This window comes from Terrapene carolina, unplaced genomic scaffold (assembly GCF_002925995.2).
Source record: "Terrapene carolina triunguis isolate 2854851 unplaced genomic scaffold, T_m_triunguis-2.0 Scaffold406, whole genome shotgun sequence".
NCBI classification, from domain to species: Eukaryota; Metazoa; Chordata; order Testudines; family Emydidae; genus Terrapene; species Terrapene triunguis.
Window position 1 is genome coordinate 3,372,859 of NW_020664757.1, and position 22,917 is coordinate 3,395,775.

A 22,917-nucleotide genomic window follows, 5' to 3' on the forward strand; every position below is an offset into this window, starting at 1 on the left:
CGGGACCAAAGCTAAGCTGGTAGTTAAGCTTAGAGGTTTTCATGCAGGCCCCTACATTTGTACCCTAAAGTTCAAAGTGGGGATACAGCCTTGACAGATCTGGAGAAAGAAATGTGTCCCTTTTCAGCCAAAGATTTTTAACTGCCACAGAAACACTACTTGTAGAGGGAATATTGGAGACCGACTATCTGACTCACCAGGATCTGAGTCAGGTCTCACATCTGTCCAGGAGATACATCCTCAATTTAATCTCCCTGTTCTTCTGAGACTGCTAGCCAAAAGAGCACCAGATAGCACATTTATTAGGAATATGCCCCCAACCTAGATACGAAAACACTTACGAGCATCTCTGACCAGGCAACGTTACATGAAAGGCATGTTTTAAAACCAAGAGATTTAGGAGCCCACATAGCTGCCTATCACCTAGCACCTAACTAAACGTTAAAACTATCTTAAAATGCTAGCTAACACTAAAATACTAACAAAGAACTTATCTAAAGCTATCTGACTAAAACAAAAAATATTTACAACACCTAACTGCCCAAGTTTAAAACAGAGATAAGGGACTGCTAAAGTGTTCTGCCTCTAACCTAAGGCCATTGTTGAAAGAACTGAGTGGCAGTTGGTCAACCCTGTCTCTTTATGCCTTCAGAGGTGGAACAGGAGGGGCATTCCAGGAGCATCCCTGGACCAACAGGGCGACTGCTAGCAAGAAAAAAGTTCCAGTCTCTGGCATTAAGGGATGTGCAATATTACGAATGGAAGACATCTAGAAAACCACTCAATGAAGAAATATTAGTTTAACAGTGATATTTTGTATAGAATTGAGGGGTACACAGCAAAAGGAAAAGCAAGCTAAGACAATTCCAGTGAACAAATAAATATCATTGTAAAAATTGTACTTAAAATGCATAAAATGTAGCTGGTTTACAAATGGTCAAATATAGAAAAAAACTGTCTAAAACAATACTAGATTCCTATTGCAATGAAAAAAAATATGGTACTTAATTTTTTTTCAGATCACCTTGTTGCTTTATGGCAGATTCCATCAGTATTTACAGAGTTTATTTTCTGTATTGTGGTAGATGGCACCTGGAGGCCCCAATCAGGGCCCCACAATACACATATAAATGAAATAATCACAATAGTGGGGTAAAACCTACCTCTTGTACTTTTCATCCATAAATCTCAAAGTGCTTTACAAAAGAGGTTAGTATCATTATCCCCATTTTACAGATGAGATAACTGAAGTACAGATAAGGGAAGTGACATGCCCAAAGTCACCAGTGAGATAGTCCCAAAAAGCTTAAAATCTATCTTAGTACAAATGATTTCATGTCACAATAATATACTGCATTGTATTGGTGACACACTGTACAATTCACACACTTTAAATGATGCACATCAATTCTTAAACGGATACTTCAAATCATCAGTTGGCAAGCTGACCCCCAATTCCCCATCCACTTGTTTTGTTGGAAATGAAAACTCTATAACCAATCATGTGCTCACATGCCCCATACCTCAAATGCCTTTGTTGCCATTTTTCAGAATTATTCAAGAATATCTTATCATATCTTTTTCATCACTAATATTTACTGATGTGTGAGATATGGAGCCATTAATTTTTTGTGTATTTACACTTAAAAATATTGTTGCTTTGCTCACCTTTATCAAATAAATTGCATTATCTTCTGATCCTTTGCAGCAATTAATGTTACATGCATCTTCACACAGTCCTTGGATATAAAGCAAGCAGCTTAGAAATAATTCATCAGCCAAAAAAAGCTGGTTGTACATCATAGTTCTGGAAACAAGAAAAGCATCTCAAGGTGTAAAATGTATACAAGTGCTTCTCTTTCTGTAACAGTTAAGTAGACACTATAGAAATATATTGTAACTGGAACTCCATGCTGTTTTCCCCCTTTTAATTCTTTAGTATTCTCAGCCTGAAAATACTACTGAACTCAAAAATGTAATTTCTCTTTATGATATATATAATTCTTTTCCTATTATTGATTAAATTAAATGCTATTTCTAAACCTAATATCGTAACATGTTAAAGGCAGTTATCCTCATAAAACACTGATCCAAAGCTCTTTAAAAATCAGTGGAAAGACTCCTGTTGACTCCAAAGGGCTCTGGATCAGGTCCTAAAGCTGTAGGAAACTTAATGTTTATAATCAATAATGACTGGAACAATTTGAACTTCTACAGTATCTTCCATATTACATGAGGACCTCAAACCCCAACTATGAGGGAAGAATGCCACCAAATGTAGCATCCTGATGTTCTTTGGAGGTTTCCTATCCAAGAATTAACATGGTCTAATTCATCATAGGCCAAGAGCCTGCAAATACTTATACCCGTGAGTAACTTTATGCTGGTGAATAATCAAAACTATCATAGGCGCAGACTTCCCCTCTACCCGGGGAGTGCTCAACACCTCCCCCTCTCCGCCCAGACCCCGCCCCCACTCCACCCCTTCCCCGAAGCCCCCGCCTCTGCTCCGCCCCGCCTCTTTCCGCCCCCTCCCGAGCATACCCCATCCCCACTCCTCCCCCTACCTCCCGGAGCCGACCTGCCGTGCGAACAGCTGTTCGTAGCAGGTGGGAGGCACTGGGATGGAGGGGGAGGAGTGATCAGCGGGGCTGCCATCGAGGGAGAGGCACTGGAGGGTGGGCGGAAGAGGGGGAGCTTGGCTGGCGGTGGGTGCTAAACACCTGCTAATTTTCGCCTATGGTTCCTATGGACTTCAATGGGGCCTCCATTTCTTTCATCTGTTGAGTTTAGTGGAACTAACCACCAAAAAAAAAGTTACTCAGATGCCTAAGTCTGTAGAGGAATAGGGGTTAGCTTGTGGGATGCAGGATGAGATGAGATTGCAGTACTAGACGCCATGGTAATACAAATAATTACTAAGTACAAGGTACTATGGTTGCAGGATACATTTTGAAAATAATCCATTTTTTAGTTATTCAAGAGTAAATTGATTTTTTTTTTAAGATACAATTTTCATATAGTTGGATAGTCTGACAGTGCCCCAAAATAATTATGACAAACTTTCCACACACAAAAGAAAACTGCATTTGGGCAAACTGCTGACAGTAAAATAGAAAATCACAACTGGTAAAATTTTCAGCTAGCTATTAGCATTTGAAAATAGGGCCTTATAATGACAGTTCCTCCTTTACTGAATCTAATTAACATAATTACTGTAAAAATGTTACCGCTATCTCTGTTTTACAGAAGTTAGATTATAAATGACACCATTATGTTCTCACTTCCATAATCAATCAGCAAAATTTTGGAATTCTTATTCAGTTTTTAATCATTCATAACTCCTATTTACATAAATGAAAATGGCTGAATTTAAATATAGATTAAAAATTGAGTAATGACTTCCCAATGCCTTTCCCATTTAAGTATCTGAAAATAAGGTAAAGACAGACTATGTTAACTATAGTTAGATTAGGAGTACTTGTGGCACCTTAGAGACTAACAAATTTATTGGAGCATAAGCTTTCGTGAGCTACAGCACACTTCTTCAGATGCATATAGAGTGGAACATATATTGAGGAGATATATATACACACATACAGAGAGCATGAACAGGTGGGAGTTGTCTTACCAACTCTGAAAGGCCAATTAAGTAAGAGAAAAAAAACTTTTGAAGTGATAATCAAAATGGCTCAGTACAGACAGTTTGATAAGAAGCAAGTGTGAAAATACTTACAAGGAGAGATAGATTCAATGTTTGTAATGGCTCAGCCATTCCCAGTCTTTATTTAATCCTGTGTTGATTGTGTCTAGTTTGCATATCAATTCCAGCTCAGCAGTCTCTCGTTGGAGTCTGTTTTTGAAGTTTTTCTGTTTTAAGATAGCCACCCGCAGGTCTGTCATTGAATGGCCAGACAGGTTAAAGTGTTCTCCCACTGGTTTTTGAGTGTTATGATTCCTGATGTCAGATTTGTGTCCATTAATTCTTTTGCGTAGAGACTGTCCGGTTTGGCCAATGTACATGGCAGAGGGGCATTGCTGGCACATGATGGCATATATCACATTGGTAGATGTGCAGGTGAACGAACCCCTGATGGTAAGGCTGATGTGATTAGGTCCTATGATGATGTCACTTGAATAGATATGTGGACAGAGTTGGCATCGGGCTTTGTTACAAGGATAGGTTCCTGGGTCAGTGTTTTTGTTCAGTGATGTGTGGTTGCTGGTGAGTATTTGCTTTAGGTTGGGGGGTTGTCTGTAAGCGAGGACAGGTCTGTCTCCCAAGATCTGTGAGAGTAAAGGATCATCTTTCAGGATAGGTTGTAGATCTCTGATGATGTGCTGGAGTGGTTTTATTTGGGGGGCTGAAGGTGACAGCTAGTGGTGTTCTGTTATTTTCTTTGTTGGGCCTGTCTTGTAGGAGGTGACTTCTTGGTACTCGTCTGGCTCTGTCAATCTGTTTTTTCACTTCAGCAGGTGGGTATTGTAGTTTTAAGAATGCTTGATAGAGATCTTGTAGGTGCTTGTCTCTATCTGAGGGATTGGAGCAAATGCGGTTATATCTTAGAGCTTGGCTGTAGACAATGGATCGTGAGGTGTGTCCTGGATGGAAGCTGGAGGCATGTAGGTAAGTGTAGCGGTCAGTAGGTTTCCGGTATAGGGTGGTATTTATGTGACCATCGCTTATTAGCACAGTAGTGTCCAGGAAATGGACCGCTTGTGTGGATTGATCTAGGCTGAGGTTGATGGTGGGATGGAAATTATTGAAATCATGGTGGAATTCCTCAAGGGCTTCTTTTCCATGGGTCCAGATGATGAAGATGTCATCAATGTAGCGCAAGTAGAGTAGGGGCGTTAGGGGACGAGAGTTAAGGAAGCGTTGTTCTAAGTCAGCCATAAAAATGTTGGCATACTGTGGGGCCATGCGAGTACCCATAGCAGTGCCGCTGACTTGAAGGTATATATTGTCCCCACATGTGAAATAGTTGTGGGTGAGGACAAAGTCACAAATTTCAGGCACCAGGTTAGCTGTGACATTATCGGGGATACTGTTCCTGATAGCTTGTAGTCCATCTTTGTGTGGAATATTGGTGTAGAGGGCTTCTACGTCCATAGTGGCCGGGATGGTGTTTTCTGGAAGATCAATGACAGACCTGCGGGTGGCTATCTTACAACAGAAAAACTTCAAAAACAGACTCCAACGAGAGACTGCTGAGCTGGAATTGATATGCAAACTAGATACAATCAACTCAGGATTGAATAAGGACTGGGAATGGCTGAGCCATTACAAACATTGAATCTATCTCCCCTTGTAAGTATTCTCACACTTCTTATCAAACTGTCTGTACTGAGCTATCTTGATTATCACTTCAAAAGTTTTTTTCTCTTACTTAATTGGCCTCTCAGAGTTGGTAAGACAACTCCCACCTGTTCATGCTCTCTGTATGTGTGTATATATATCTCCTCAATATATGTTCCATTCTATATGCATCCGAAGAAGTGGGCTGTAGCCCACGAAAGCTTATGCTCCAATAAATTTGTTAGTCTCTAAGGTGCCACAAGTACTCCTGTTCTTTTTGCGGATACAGACTAACACGGCTGCTACTCTGAAACCTATAGTTAGATTGTGCTTAGTCACACATGAATGTGCAAAGGAAGGGACAGAGCATACGTAGCCTTCTCCCACTTGCACCCTGACACACACATAGGTAGCAAAGAGGGGACTCTCCTTCGTCAAACTACTGAGCAGGGATCCAATTGCTGAATCTCCAGGTGTTTTAAGCCTCCAGAGTCTGAACAGAGCCCATGCATTGTCCCTTTCTTCAGTCCTCTATGCAAATGCTCATGGGTGCAGAGCAGTGACCATGCAACCTACTGCCCGGCCTCTGGAACCAGTGCTGACTCCTCAGACTACCTCATTAGCTTAAACATACCTTTGACACTGCACTCCATATTCTTTGCAGTGATATTATTATGATATTATGACAATTATAATGTAATATATGCAAGATAAATCATATAAGGGGTCATTGGAAAAGTTATGATTTGCTGAATATGATTATCCTATTTGTATGCATGTATCACTTTTGTATCTGAAGTTGTGAATATTGACTATATATCTGTATTTCAAATGTAGTTACACCTGGGCAACGCCCACTAGACAAGATGCTTTCAGTCTATATAGTGGGTGGAGAAGGACCTATTCAGAGCAATGGGCCATTAGGAAAAACAATAGGCCCTAGGATAAGCTTATCTCCCACCTGAGGAGTCTTCCTGAGAACACTACAGACAGCCTCCAAGTAATGGCTGCTATGACTGTACAAGGACATGTGATCAGTCCACATGATAAAAGGAAACAAGAAAACATTCTACAAATACATTAGACGCAAGAGAAAGACTAAGGAAAGAGTAGGCCCATTGCTCAATGAGGGGGGAAAAGACAATAACAGAAAATGTGGAAGTGGCAGAGGTGCTTAATGACTTCTTTGTTTCAGTTTTCACCAAGAAGGTTGGTGGCAATTGGACATCTAACATAGTGAATGCCAGTGAAAATGAGGTAGGATCAGAGTCTAAAATAGGGAAAGAACATGTCAAAAATTACTTAGACAAGTTAGATGTCTTCAAATCACCAGAGCCTGATGAAATGCATCCTAGAATACTCAAGGAGCTGACTGAGGAGATATCTGAGCCATTAGCAATTATCTTTGAAAAGTCATGGAAGACAGGAAACATTCCAGAAGACTGAAAAAGGGCAAATTAGTGCCCATCTATAAAAAGGGAAATAAGGACAACCCAGGGAATTACAGACCAATCAGTTTAACTTCTGTACTCAGAAAGATAATGGAGCAAATAATTAAACAATCAATTTGCAAACACCTAGAAGATAATAAGGTGATAAATGACAGTCAGCATGGATTTGTCAAGAACAAATTGTGTCAAACCAACCTGATAGCTTTCTTTGACAGGGTAACAAGCCTTGTGGATAGGAAGGAAGCGATAGATGTGGTATATCTTGACTTTAGAAAGGTTTTTGATACTGTCTCGCATGATCTTCTCATAAACAAACTAGGGAAATACAACCTAGATGGAGCTACTATAAGGTGGGTGCATAACTGGTTGGAAAATCATCCCCCGAGAGTAGTTATCAGTGGTTCACAGTCATGCTGGAAGGACATAATGAGTGGGGTCTCGCAGGGATCGGTTCTGGGCCCGGTTCAATATCTTCATCAATGATTTAGATAATGGCATAGAGAGTACACTTATAAAGTTTGCGGACAATACCAAGCTGGGAGGGGTTGCAAGTGCTTTGGAGGATAGGATTAAAATTCAAAAACTGGAGAAATGGTCTGAAGTAAACAGGATGAAATTCAATAAGGACAAATACAAAGTACTCCACTTAGGAAGGAACAATCAGTTGCACATATACAAAATGGGAAATGACTGCCTAGGAAGGAGTACTGCGGAAATGGATCTGGGGGTCATAGTGGATCACAAGCTAAATAGAAGTCAACAGTGTAACGCTGTTGCAAAAAAAGCGAACATCATTCTGGGATGTATTAGCAGGAGTATTGTAAGCAAGACACCAGAAGCAATTCTTCCGCTCTACTCTGCGCTGATTAGGCCTCGACTCGAGTATTGTGTCCAGTTCTGGGTGCCACATTTCAGGAAAGATGTGGACAAATTGGAGAAAGTCTAGAGAAGAGTGACAAAAATGATTAAAGGTCTAGAAAACATGACCTATGAGGGAAGATTGAAAAAAATGGGTTTGTTTAATCTGGAGAAGAGAAGACAGAGGGGACACGATAACACTTTTCAAATACATAAACGATACAGGGAGGAGGGAGAAAAAATGTTGTTCTTAACCTCTGGGGATAGGACAAGAAGCAATGGGCTAAAATTTCAGCAAGGGTGGTTTAGGTTGGACATTAGGAAAAACTTCCTAACTGTCAGAGTGGTTAAGCACTGGAATAAATTGCCTAGGGAGGTTGTGGTATCTCCATCATTGGGGATTTTTAAGAGCAGGTTGGACAAACACCTGTCAGGGATGGTCTAGATAATACTTAGTCTTGCCTTGACTGCAAGGGACTGGACTAGATGATCTCTCTAGGTCCCTTCCACTTCTTGGATTCTATGATGCTGGACTCCATCTTGGGATGTCAGTATTTTTCCACAGACTGGTCTGGGAACCAAGCTTTGAAACAAAAGGTTCCCACCATATACAAAAGCTATATAAGGCAGACAGTGACATCATCTGACGTTCTTCACGCCCCACACAGGACAACTCCTGGAAACAACTGAGCAACAAAGACTGAACTGGGGAAAGTGCTGGATCCAGGCTAAAGGGATTTGTAGCCTGTGAATGAAACACCTGGGGATTCCAAGCAGCAAAGCAAATGAAGCTTGCCCCTTAAGACTCTGCTGCCTGCTTGTATCATCTCTTAGGGTGAGAATCTGCTAATTCATATCCAGTCTATTTAGTATATTAAGCTTAGTTTGCGTTTTTTGTTTATTTGCTAGGTAATCTGCTTTGATCCATTTGCTATCACTTATAACAATTTACAATCTATCTTTTGTAGTTAATAAACTTGTTTTTGCTTTATCTAAACCAGTGAGTTGGAGTGAAGTGTGTGGGAATCATAGCTTGGGGGAAAGGCTGCTGCATATTCCTCTCCACAAGGGAGGGAGTGAATTTTATGAGCTTACGCTATACAGTTCCCTGTACAGCGCAAGACGGTATAATTTTGGGTTTATACTCCAGTGGTGGTTGAGAGTCTGGAAAGCTGGGAAATTGGCTGCTGTCTGCTGCATGTATTTGAGTGGCTTGGGTGAAGCTGCTCTCTCGGGTAGCTCAGTTTGGGTGTGTGGCGCCACCTGCTATCATGCGGAGTGATAACAGGGCTTAGGTTATGCTTGCTGTGTTCCCAAGCAGTATGAGTAGGGCCAACCCAACTGAGTGGTTAGAGGGGCCCAGCGGTTCCCAATCTCCCAGACTGCACCCCAGGGGGGACAACCCATCACAATACCCTCTCCTAGAACTCTGGCCACATGAATTTTCTGGTTCCACAGTTTGCCTCTTCAAGGAACATGTGAATAGTGTACCACAAACTTTGCACAGGATTCTGAAACCTTCACTGCTTTTTAATTAATCACACCAGAAACCCACAGATCTATACAAAAATAAAAAACCCTAAATGCATTTACTTGCCTTGGTTTCCTCACTATTCCAAACTATTCTTTGAGCTGGGATCAGAATGATATGGGACTGTCCAGGGTCCTTCTGCTGTAGCACATGTCTTGTGTTCTGAAACATGAAACCTTTTCTGTCCATCTTGCCTTCTCTGATATTGGCTGGTCCATCCCCCTTTTCCTCTCCTGCCCAAAACTTCGTCTCTGGCTTTGTCTTCCCCTTTCAGTCTTTTTTGCTTTGTCACCTCTGTCTCTTTGTTTTGTTTGGGAATTTTTCACTCTCCTAACATCAGCCCCCTATTGATGGAAGTTGGAGAGAATCCCTAGGATGCAGTTACTTTCTTGTTGTTGCCAGGTAAGACCTATTCAGACCGTAAGTCCTAACAATCTGCTATTGTGCCCGGTCTGAGGGATACACATAAAGGCTTGTTAGCAATGGTGGATACTCATAGACAAAGAAGCAATCCAGGATACAACAATTTCTTAACAACTTCCCAATTTCAACCAGAATTCTTCCTAAGCTGTACAGCTGTACAGGCACGTTGCAGGGTCTCATAAAGCAGAGCTCATTATGCCCACTCCTCTATGCAGGCATTGGCCTGAACTCACAATCTTCTGTTGTTTATTCCATAGAGAAAGAAATGCATTCATTGTGCAGAGAACCAGTGGCAGATTCTCTGCATCACTCATAGGCCTGTGCACCTCTACATGCCATAGATTGGGTCTATGTACTAATGAGGAAGACCATAATGGGAATGGTATAGAGAAAGTGGCCATGGGATCCTGTTTCTTTTGGTCCCAGCACAGAGACTGAATTCCTCTCAGTCCCTCCATGTTCCCTCTGCATAGAACTTGATCATTCTTACTTTATATGGGTGGAACAGACCTCACTCAAACTCTATTATTATTTGTATTACCATAGTAATGTCCTTAGAATCTATGAATAGCATATCGGGTCCCTAGTCATGGACCATGACCTCAACATACAACAAAAAGACAGTCCTCTATGATATTATGCTTTACAGTAATATAGATGTACCACTGAACTTTCATTGCAATAATTTTTGCCATGCAGGTATCAATACAATAAAGATGCCTTAGCGATTTTTTGTAATTGTTTATTGCTGATTGACATAACACTGAAAGATTAATTTGCACTTTATTCAACAGATACATTTCAGAACATTCAGATTCCTTTTAATTTTTTTCACAATACTTTGTATTCCAACTTACTTGCTCTTGGTTGTCTTAGCTCTTCGAACATTGATTTTCCAGGTGAAAAAATATTTCTTCATTCTAGAAACAAACAAATGGTAAATTCCTTACCTAATAATTTCCTTACTGATAGCAGCATCTCCCACAATTATGATATATAGAGGGTATTCCCCTCCTGTGTGCAGTTTCTGGAAGCAGTTCAAAGCTTTAGCAGAGCCTGGGATATTCAGGCCCCTAATCTCTGGCCTGCTGACAGATGATTAATCCCAAAACTGTATAAAAATTTGTAGAATATGGTTAGGGTAAACACCACCTAATAAACTACATACAGTAGGCCGTGGCCTTCAAACATGAATATTGAAATTAAATACTGTCCTTTGGCTAGGAAGCCAACCAGGGAGGGTAAAATTGTGGGAGAATGTTGCTAGCAGAAAGGAAATTATCAGGTAAGAAATTTACCATTCTTCATCTCAGCATTTCCCACAGTTTTAATATATATGGGAAGTAGCAAGCAGTGAACCGAAGTAGGGAGGGATAAAAAAAAAAAAACAGAACAGAATGAGATTGGGAAACTCCCCTCTCCCGAACTTACTCACTCAAAATAGTAATGCTATTATTAGACTCGCACCTGCACAATCCTGCAACCTGCACAGTAGTCTAATAAAGGTGTTAATATAGAACCATGTTGCTGCCCTGCAGATCTCTGCAGTGGAAACACAAGCTCTTTCCACCCACAAAGTCGCAAGAGGTCCTTTAGACTAGAGCGTGCCTGGACGATGTCTGGAAAAGAGTACCTGTTGCCTTATATACCTGAACGATGCATAGCTTGATCCACCTAGCTAGCAATAGCTTGGATACTTGGCACTTCACATCAAATACAAATAAGAAGCCCAATCTTCTTGTTGATTCAGTAGGCTTGATATAGCTCTTTAGTGCTCTAACATCCAAAGTGTGCTAACAGCTTTTCTATTGGGCACTGTGGCTTTGGACAGAAGGAAAGGATGACAGTCTTCTGTGAAACATAGAAAGATGAATTCACCTTAGGCAAGAGTGATTCTGGGAATCTTAGCACCAACTTGTCATCATGATACACACTCGGGGTCCTGCATGGATAAAGCTTTCAGTTCAGAAACTCATCTAGCATACATGATGGCGACCAGAAAACAGGTTATAATGGATAGGTAAAATGGAGATATTGATGTCAGTGGCTCAAAATGGTGTGCGATTGGTATCTCCCAACTGGGAAAAACTGGTCTAACTGCAGGTTTAGCCAGTCTGACTACTCTGAGAAATATGGATACCTAAGGGGTCTCAGTCAAGGAACCAAACAATCAAGCAAATAGGATATTATTTATAGCTTATACCTGGCAGACTATGGACCTAGGCTGAAATCCCTTGTCTATTCTTTCCTAAAGAAAGTCAATGATGTAATATGTAGACTGTATACTTTAGATGTTGGAACATGTGGAAAGATGCCTGCTTGTCTGGCAAGGAAAGAGAACAGCCAGGTAAAATGCTGAACCAGCAATCTGATCATGTAAACAACTAGGTCAGCAACATGAGCAACTGAGTTAGCAAACTAATCTTAGTGCTAAGGCAGAAAAAGTGTTTATACAATATATAAATGAATACCTTTAAGGCGAGCTCATGAATGAAGGAGCACACTTGCATTTAAACCTATGCTGTGCCCTGTTTCAGTGGACTGATCACTCACTGAAGCACCAAATAAATGACATACTACTTCAGCTCAAGAGTCTGTCTGTGAACCTATGCATTCTGGGTAACAGGAAAGAGCCGATCAACACAGGATACCTGGGATACCAGGATCACTGCGATTTTTGCTGTGTTCTTGACACCATGAGTTAAACCTAATAAAACGGAAGATTGGGCTTTTAGTGTTGAGGCTCATCTAGACAGTAGTGTTCCAATCACTTTGTAGGATAATCCTAGCATAGCTAAGCTTCCCTCTCAACAGCCAGGATGACAGCAGGTGCCTGTCTAGGTCTGTATGGAAGAATGGGCCTTGGTCAATGATGTCTAGTCTCACCGGTAGCTACCTTAGTCCCAAGGCCCGCTAGGGACATTGGTTGGCAGCTCCTTCACGGAGCCGTGAGCACGGGCATGTACCTGGCGCGGTTCACCCCTATTCCCGAGGCCTGCCCATTCTGCGGCGTGAGGGAGACCCTGGCGCACGCCTACCTCGAGTGCGCCAGGTTGCAGCCCCTGTTCCGGCTCCTCCAGAACCTCTTGTTGGGGTTCTGGCTGCACTTTTCCCCACACCTGTTCATTTACGCGCACACTATCCGTGGCCCCACGAAGTCGCGAGACCTCCTCGTCAACCTCCTCCTGGCTTTAGCTAAACTTACCATCTACAATACCAGGGAGAGGATGTTGGACGAGGGGGTGCTCTGCGACTGTGGGGCCTATTTCCGTACTTCCCTGGTCTCACGTCTCCGGGCAGAGTTCCACTGGGCAGCGTCCGCTGGCTCCCTCGACACCTTTGAGGAGCAGTGGGTGCTGTCCGGGGTTCTCTGCTCGGTGTCCCCATCTGGTACCCTGATTTTGAACCTTTGACTGTCACTTCACTCCCTGTTTTTTCATTAGTTGTCCCAAGGATTTAGTTGGTTCCTGGGTCCAGTGGTCCCTCCCGCTAGGCTGGGGGAGGGGCCTTTAGAAGTGGGCGGGCAAGCCCGCCCACCTCTTAGTTGGTACCAATATGGGCTACACTGGTGGCTCCAATTTCAATTCAATCAGGTTGAAGAATTATGATCGCCTTACCTAACATGGAGTTAGCACACTATTGCCTTTGCCTCATCTTATCTACTGGATCACCTTTCCTAGAAATGGAAAGAGCAGAAAAGCATATGGCAGGCCTTGTAGCCATCTGTGCAAAAGAGCATCTGTCACCAGAGATTTGGCATCTGCATCCCTGTGAGATACTTAGCCAATCATAAGAACACAAAGTGGCCAAACAGGTTGACTGCCAGAAGTTTGAGCTCTTGAAAAATCATAGCGAAGACTTACTAATTCAAGCACCATCCTGAGTTGTTGACTGTGCATCTCCTGAGCCAGTCTGCCATTTGATTAATTTCACCTCGGGTTCCAGGTACCTTGCATTTTTCTGTGCCCCAGATTCATTCCCCATCCCTTCAGGCTAGCATCAGTTGTGAGTACCTGTGCATCTTTAAGACAAAGGGAAGACCTTTGCAATGCTCTGTGAGACTGTCCACCATTTTAGTGGAATTAGCACCTGGTTCAGAACCTTGCATGCATTCTGCTGAAACGTTCCATATTTTCAGGAGAAAGGCCTGGAGGCACCTGACATGGCCCATGGGGTGACTCCAATACATGAAAACAGGCAGCCCATTAGTTGTAGACATTGAGCTATGGTCAGATTTGAACATTTTACCAACTGGATATCAGGTTCTGTATCTTGTGAAATCTGTCTGACGATGGACAGACCTTTGCCACAGAAGTCTATTTCTATTCCCAGGTGAAGGGAGCCAAGCAGCTACTCTTGGTGTTTACAAATCCATATGCTTGAAGCAAATCCAGAGACTGGACTGTGGCATTGTGTTCTGTTGCTTGGGTTGGAGTTCTGATGAAGATGTCATCTAGGAAAGGATACAAGTGAGTGCCCTGGGACCTCAGTCTGGCTATTATTGTCACAAGCATCTTCTTAAAGACCTTGGGAGCGGACAAAAAAGTCAAAAGGAAACATTTGGTACTGGTAATGGGCAATCTGTAGTAGCATGGTCGAATGGGAATGTGGATATATGCATCTGCTAGATCCACAAATCCATGTGTTAAGCTATTTGAGACCCAGGTTAGCTCTGACCTGCTGCCCCACACCCCAACCCATGCTTCTGGACAATTAAGAAAATGGAGTGTAGATCTAAGAATCTTTTTATTTCTGAGGGAACCCTTTCTATTGCTCCTATGTCCAGGAGATGTGAGAATTCGTTAACACCAGTTTGCATTTGATGGTGTCATTCAAGAAGGGGGACTGGATGAAGAGGTGGGTGAGGCCCTCCATTTGAGAGAGTATCCACAACTCACTACCCTTCTTGTCCTCTTGTCTCTGGTCGATAGAGACCATTCTTCTGATAAGTGGGAAATTCTGCCTCCTCCACTCAGGTCTGGATGGAGGCACATTTATTTGTTTTCATAATGGGCTTTTAGAGGTGATGGATCCACCTCTAGATTTTCCACCTGATTCCCAGTTCCAGGGTTTTCCCTGATAAACCTGTCTTATTTCCTCTGATACCTTTGCAAAGAGGATAGACAATAGGAAAGTTTTTGTCTGTTGCTGGGTTTGTGGTCCCTCAGAGTACTGAGTGTGGCAGAGAGGGTGTGCTTCAGTTTGGCAGCGCTTTCTGTCATTATTTTATCTAGTTTTTCCCCCAAAAGAGGAGAGAGCCTGTGAATTTAGAGGATCACAGAATTTGTTTGGAGTGAACATCAACTTCCTGGGCAAAGCTGGATGAGATGTGTGCTAGAGATGTCTGCTGATCTGGATGCCATGGACTTGGCTGAAAATCTCATTGCATCCATTGAGGCATCTGCCATAAAGGCTGTTGCCAGGAAAATTTTCTGAAGTGTAGACCAAAAGCCTCCATCCTTCCCAGTCTTATGGATATCCAGCCAGGACACAGACTCTTGTGAAGAATGTAGCCACCAGGGATGATCTGAGGGTGTCTAGCAAAGCCTCAAAGCCCCTTCTAAAGGTAGCTTTCACCTTTCTATCAGGTGGGATCTTTAGGAAAGAAATCCACTTGAGATGAGATTACTAGGTCTTTTGCTAGAGATGCCACTGCAACATCAACCTTTGGTATATCCGTAATGGCATTTTTTGGCTCTTGCAACTTGTAATATCCAACTGAATTCCTGCTTATGCTTTTTCCCCTATTAGCAGTTTCCCACTTCTCTTTGATCACATCCTTGAAGGATGGTTGCAGCAGGATTGCTGTCTCAGGCGAGAATTTAGAAAGCAATCCTCTAATGCGTTCTCAGGCTGGATCTGGATTGCGGATGCAACCTTTTTGTACATAGGTTTAAACATTTTTTTGGGAGGGGGAGGGGGGAGTTTGTTCCATTTTTTTCCATGTGCTGCTCAGTGCCTGAATCTGAAAGCTCCCCTTCCTCACTCCAGGAGGAGGTGTGTCTGTGTAAGATGACAAAAAAATCTCTTTGGGGGTTTTTCGCCTTGTTATTTTCCTTCTTGCTCTTGGATTTTTTTTGTCCTTTTGGCTGGGTTTCCAGGTATTTCTGCCTGGCTAAAGCCAGGACATGGTATTTATTCAGCACCTTGAGCCCTCTGGGTATGTCTCCCTCAGTGTCCTCCCCCTGGTAGTCCCATTCCCCCTGCCTGGAACATGGGGTATCATCACTGAAATTTCCCTGATTCAAGTTGGGGAGAAGGGAAGTAGGGTATGAACCCTGCTTCTCTCCCCAGAGAATTTAGACCTACATTAGGGCTAGGGATCGAGGCCGGGATTTTTAATCTGCAGTCCCATTCTGTTCCAGGATATACCCTCCTGGACTGTCTCTCTCTCCTTGAAATCTCTCCCCACTCTGCTCTGGGGCTCCAGATGAGGCTTTTCTGGGTTGGAGTTGCAGATTTTTTTCGGGGGGGGGGGGGGGGGGAAACGGATGGACGACGGGACTGAATGAATTGTAGAAAAGCTTTGCAAGTGTCTCAGACTGCCCAGAGTTCCAGAAGACTGATGTGCATTGTAGTCTCTTGGGGCACCCAAATGTCCTGAGCTGATGGTCCATGCACACTCCCCAGCCTATCAGGGAAGAATCTACAATTATTTACTTGTTGGGTATGGGTGATAGGAAAAGAATACGCACACAAACTTGTTTGGAATCTTTCCATCAAGTTAGTGAGGTCCTCAACATGGTACAGATTGTTACTATGGTATTCATGCTGTATTTGCTTAGTACAGATACTGTTCAGAGCCAAATCTGCAGGTAACAGAGGTGGAGTCTGGCGAACAGTGTAACAGAGGTACATGATGCCCCATGGTCCAGGAGAGAAAGGCAAATCCAGACTGACATTTGAGGGTTGCACGTAACCTGGTTTATCAGGTTGCATGTAACGTGAAATCTTTCCATCGGGAGATAAGCCTGGACCCTGACTGAGTCTAACGTTGCTCCTATGAAATCTATAGTTTGCATCAGGAACAGGACAGAGTTTTCCAAACTCTCACAGACTGTTAGGGATGAAAGAAGCTGAAGCAGGGATGAGGTTGATGCAAGTACTTCTAGACGTATCCTGCAAATGAGAAGCCAATCATCTAAGTATGGGAAGACAGTGAAGCTGCTTCACCTGAACTATGGTGTTACTACTAGAAACTCTTCGGTGAAGATGCTTGGTATACCGAATGGAAGCACCCTGTATTGATAGTGCTCAAGACCCACCTTAAACCTAAGGAATCTTTTGTGGATGGGATGATTATGACACATGAAAGTACACATCTTTCATATTGAGGAAATATTTCAAATAGAACCCTTCTCTTTGATGTTAAAGAAGTACCCCACTCTATCATTCCCCATTGGAAGGGAGAGATTCTACCTCTTGGCAGAGGAGCTCCTTATGAAAATGGTCCCTGATGAGGAGACAGGGAAGGGGTTTTTTTGAGGGGGTACAGAGAGAAACTGGATTATGTAGATGTAATGGATGATATCTAGCACCCACATGTTCATTGTTATTGCACTCCAGTTGTGGGGAAAGAGTGCTAGATGGCCACACCCACAAAAGGATACATGAGGATTCTGTGGAGACAGCAACAACAGTGGTTCACAACTCCAGAGCCTCCAGTCAAAAGTATCTTTTTCACCAGGAGGTGAGGTTGGGTTGATGTGGTTGACTTGGAAGATACAGGGTATCATGGCTTTTGCCCTCTGTCTTTTACAAGGCGGTTCATAGAATCGCTAGTGATAATCAGTTGAGGCATAGTCGTTAGTTTGTTTGAATTATTTCCTCTTTGGAGCTGCTGTATATATACCCAGGGAGTAGGGGGGGGGGGTTGCCCTTGAGTCCTTTAGTGAGTGTAAAAACTTATCAGACTTTTAATTTAAAAAGGTTGGTCTCCTCAAAGGGCAAGTCCTCCACAGTGTTCTGGATCTCCCTGGAAAGCCCTGAAGAGTATAGTCATGATTTTTGGCACATCACAATGGCAGTTGCCATTGACCTTAATGTGGTGTCCAGTGCATCAACCACAGATTGTAATGCAGTTCTGACCAGCAGCTTGCCTTCATTAATAAAGAGCTGAAACCGATTCCTATCTTGCTAAAATAATTTGTCCTTAAAAATCTAAGAACTCTGAATAATTCAAAAGATCAAACCTGGCCAACAGCACTTGATAGTTCAATATTCTCAACTGGAGTCTAGCAGATGTAAATATCTTCCTCCCCAGCAGGTCCAGATTCTTGGCCTCCTTATCGCAGGGAGTGGCTCTTGGATGTTGCTGCCTAGATCTTTCTGTTGCAGCCTGAACTAGAGAGTTCGGTGTGGGGTGTGTAAACAGAAACTCCACTCCCTTAGCCAGGACAAAGTAACCCTTCTCAGTCCTCTTGTGGATAGGGGCGCATGTTGTTGATGCATGTCATACAGCTCTTGCTGGTTTCAGTATTGCTTCCTTTACTGGGAGCACTACTCAGCTGGATCCTGTGTTGTGTATCCTGGACCTCCTCTAGGCAGATCTGAATTTCCACCACCACCCTGCACAGCAGCTCTCAAAACTGCTTGTGGCCATCCAGAGGGGATGGCGAAGCTGGGGTGATAGGAGATGGGGAAGATATTTGTGCTGGTACCAGTGGAAATGGCAGATCCAACTCGTAGTTCTCCTCTTCGATAGGGTCACAAGAAAGCTTTGGTTGTTCTCTTGGAGGGCTGGAATGACTTCCTATGAGATCGTACTGACCCTGGGTATTGTGCATATGGGTCCCATGGGCCCCAACAGGAGGGACTGAAGGTGGGTTGTGGAGGTCCTCAAGTCATGGGGTACCACCAGTCTTGAAGGGTGTGTTTGGGTGAAGGTTGGTTCCAGGAGGCTCTTGATCTCCTGCCTGGACTGATCTCCCTTGGAGGTGGTGGTGATGGTTCCTCCGGTAGCTCTAATTCTCCTAATGACAAGAAGGCCAGATCTGGTTTAATATGTGGGGCCGACAGTTCTGATGGAAGAAAGCTGTGGCTAATATAGGGGATGGGAGATAGATTTACTCCATAGCCCATATCCCCTGGTGGTGTCAAAATCTCCCTGGTGAGAGATGGTACTAACAACCAGGGAGATTGCAGATCTGAAAGAACAAAGATGTCATTTGGGATGGTGTATCTCTTTGCTCTCTCTGCCCGTACTGATGGAGCCGAAGTAGGGTTGGCAGGTCTATATGTTGGCTCTGGGTTGCCAGGTCTATATGTTATCAATGATGGAGGTTCCCAACAGATACTTTTCGGCAGTACTGGCAGTCCTTGGTCTTCCGACCTGGGCAATATGACTGGTATGGTTACTGGCAGTGCAATCTGGTACCAATGGAGCCCTGCTCTTATGAGGCTTTTTATTATGGCCCTGGGACTTAGGATAGTCTAAGTCTTCAGGGGCTGGGCACGAAGACTTCCCCGACTTGGACAGGATCGAATCAGTCCTCTGTGGAATGGATTTAAAGGGGGATCTGCTCTTGTATTTATGAAAGTGTTCCCTGCTCTCCTGATGAGACCATGATATCCCTTGCTCCTAGGTCAGGCCTCATGATAGGAGGTGCACACCTTGCTGACTCTTGTCAATGTATGGGAGAGAGGGTCAGACCAGGGCCTCGTAGCCTTTTCTGGACGTGCCTTTTATGTGGGAATTCCCAGATCTGCTAGGTACAGCTAGGGAACCAGCAACAAATATTGCACGTGGCAGAGATATGCACTTCTGTTGCTTATTGAGAAGGAGCACTGACAGGAGACACAGTTTTTACACCCTGGTCTTCTGAGCATAGATTAATTCCCATTCTGGGAGCTGAGGGGTTATGGGGGAGGAGGCAGAGAGTTCCTCATGGTGGGGAATCTAATTAAATATTAACTATACTACTAAAAACTATTTACACTAGCTATGTTAAAGATAAACAGGTTGAAGACAAGGCTGAAGAAACAGGAGAAACTCTGGAGGTTCTGATTCAGGCTGTGTGGCTGTAAGAAGGAACTGGAAGGGCGGTCAGTCCACTCCGCCCCTTATATGCTCCATACGGAGCATGAGGAGAGCAGGGATGCATGCACAGACCAATGGACATTATTTCCATTGCCAGCATGAGGCACATGGAGTACCTGCATACACACAATGGAATACACATAGGGACCAGCACTTGAAGAAAAAAGGCTACTACCTGAAAAAAACTGATAAAATAATAAGCTGGCTAAGAAAAGTCGGGTGCAAATGAATCATTTCACGAACATTGCAGAGGCAGAAAATCTGGGAGCAGACTAGGGAAGGGGGCATGACTAGATTATGCTCCAGACACTGCAAACAAGAGAGGAATAGCCCACACAAACCAGAATTGTGCAATACACTGAACTGCAGAAAACATTATTTGTACATGGCAGAGTTACATACTGGAACAACTCTCACTTATTATATCAGGCTATACTCCTGACATCTCATTAATCATGCTTATATCGGCGCTGTAGATGGATAGGGAGCAATTCTGGATATCAGGTCTCTGCCATATAATTATATTCTATAAAACTGCCTCCCTTGCTCTTCTGCCCACCCTCCTAAGGGTCATGAGTTGCCTTCAGAACTCTAACAACCATAGCCAAGAAATAAGGTGAATAACTCTTTTTTGGTTGATTTTTAAATGTAAAAAGTGGCTTTCGCCTTGTGAAGGAAATGAAGTGTGGAGTTTGTGACTGGTTATATAGCTACAGTGAGGCAAAAAAAAGTGACACTGAGGGCTACATTTTGAAATGTTTTGGATGTTTAACATTTAGCTCTAACAAGGCCAGCTAACAGACCTTTGAATGGTGTCCCTGCAGATGCTAGGTGGGCCATGGCCCCCGGCATAAAACACCTGAGACAGGTCTGTTTGTTGGTGCCTTGGTAAGGGCTGGGAGGCGCTGACCCTTGGAGCTTTTATATCAGTCCCATTGTTTGACGTCTCTGGTGGTGAGGGACAGAGCTAAGCTGAGTTAAGCTGGGAGACTTGGTATACAAATTCACTTACTAGGCAAACTTGAGAGACACAAAGAGAGGCAGCTAACCAGAGAGTTTTGGAGACAGTTTAGAAAGAGAGAGAGAGGCTTTCCTTCCAAGTCAGTGCTATACTAATGTACAATTTGAAGAAGACTAGCAAAAAAAACCCAGTGCTGATGACCTGCAATGGCCATGTTTTCTTTCCTGCTTGCAGCCAGAAGGGACTTCCTGTTAATGAAGTTTCAAATTGGCGAAAGATTCTTGGACTGGAAGGGCAAGTACAGACATTACTAAGAATCAGAGAAGTTGAAGAGTTCCTAGACAGTCAGGTTCAGGAAATACCAATACCCCAGGCTCAAGGAAGAAAGGAGCTGGCCACTGAGGAGTTGAAGACAGAGGATGTTAAAGGAGGCCTAAAAGTTCGTGGCCATCAGAGGCAAGAGGTCACAGTGGCATTCCACATGGCTGGACACAGATGAGGATGGGCAGCCTGTAGCCACCAAGGAGAAGACAACTGGGAGGAATTCCACACAGCTAGTACTTTCCAATCAACACCAGATCCTCAACGTTGAAAGTACGGATAATACTTCAAGATTCAGCTGGTCCAGGGAACAGAGAGATGTACAGGACACACCTGTGGATGCCACCTTGGCCCAACCTCTAAGAAAATCAAGCTTGCCCACAAAGAAATCTCCAGCCATCCAAGGAAGACAGAGTATCCTTGTTGGGGATTCATTACTCAACTAATCGAAAGAACATTCTGCAAGGGAAAAGCAGACAAGAGGATGGTATGCTGTCTTCCCGGACTCAAGACACAAGACATAACTCTAAGTCATTCGACAAGCATCCACTGGTGATGGTCCATATCAGCACTAATGACACGGAGTCATAGACTATCTCACAGATAATAGATGACTGCAGGAAACTCGGAAGTGGGCTGAAGAAGAATGTTTTTTCTGAGATCCTGCCTGTCCTGCAAGCGAAGGAAGGCAGAAGATTCTGGAAATGAACCACTGGCTAGATAAATGGTGGAGGACTTTGGTTCTATAGAACATTGGTTCACATTCTATGGGGGGAGAGGGCCGAATAGACTGAACTGCCTCCACCACAGCAGAAGGGGAACCAACTGCCTCAGGAACAGGCTGGACAGAGTAGTCAGGAGGGGGTTAAACTAATAAAACACGAGGGTAAAAAGAGGGGTGATATAAGCTCTCAGAACAGAATAAAGATATCAAAAAAAATTAGTCAAGGAACCAAAGGACATGAAGAGAAGAAATTGTTTAACTATACAACAGTGCTAGGAGGCTGGGTAACAAACAAGAGGAATTGGAATTGTCCATTTATGAGCATAAATTAGATATAGTTGGTATTACTGAGACCTGGTGGAATAATTCATGATTGGAATGTTAAAATCAACAGCTATTACCTATTTAAGAAGGACTGAGTAAGCAAAAGGGGAGGGAGAATGGCACCCCATGTTAAAACTGACATTACCTGTTTGAATCACCAATAGCTCAGAAGAAAATGATCCTGAATGCTTATGGATCAATGTCCTAACAGATAAAGCACAAGATGACATTTTAGTTGGTGCCTGCTACAGACTACCATATCACATTAGGGAATACGCTGATTGATTCCTTATGCACCTATCTACAATGTGTAGAGAAAAAAGCTGCTTAATCATTGTGTACTTCAATTTGAGCGACATATGCTGGAGGTTTCATGCTGCCAGTACTAAAACATCCTTGGAATTTCTTAATATTATAGATAATTTCCCAACTCAAGAAGTATTGTAGCCAACATATGGGGGGGGGGGGGGAGGGAGACTCTGTATAAGACTTGGCCTTGAGAGATACAGAGGAACTCATCACAGAACTAAAAATTAATGATAGCTTAAGGTACAAGTGATCATGACTCGATCACATTTATAATGTGAAAACAGAATAAAGTCCAGACCGGTAATATATATATTTGATATCTTAGAAGGGCCAATTTCACAAAGCTGAAAACAATTATGAGCCAAATCAACTGTGAAGAATAATTTAACCAGAAAAATGCAAATGATTATTGGGAATTGTTTAAGAACTCTTTACTAGAAGCCTAAATGCTACAACCAAGGAAGAAGGCTGTATTGGCTAAAAAACTGACCTGATTTAGAGGGGAAGTAAAGACAGCTATAAAAACTATATATTTATAGACAAATGGAAGACACAGGAAATTGACAGTAATGAATATAAATCAGAAGCTAGGAACTGTAGAACATTGATAATGGAAGCCCAAATAATCAAAAAGTGCAATAGAGGGTTTTTAAATCTTGCTTTAAGTGAAATGTTCA

At 43.0% G+C, this 22,917-nt stretch overlaps 1 protein-coding gene across 1 annotated transcript in view; it reads right to left on the reverse strand.

The window, feature by feature from the left end:
- Positions 1 to 22,917, reverse strand: part of DNAH14 (dynein axonemal heavy chain 14) — a 439,459-nt gene that overhangs the window by 390,942 nt on the left and 25,600 nt on the right. Inside the window, 2 exon segments of the mRNA XM_029912981.1 lie at positions 1,669 to 1,807; positions 10,420 to 10,482. Of these exon segments, the coding sequence (XP_029768841.1) occupies positions 1,669 to 1,807; positions 10,420 to 10,482 (202 nt within the window).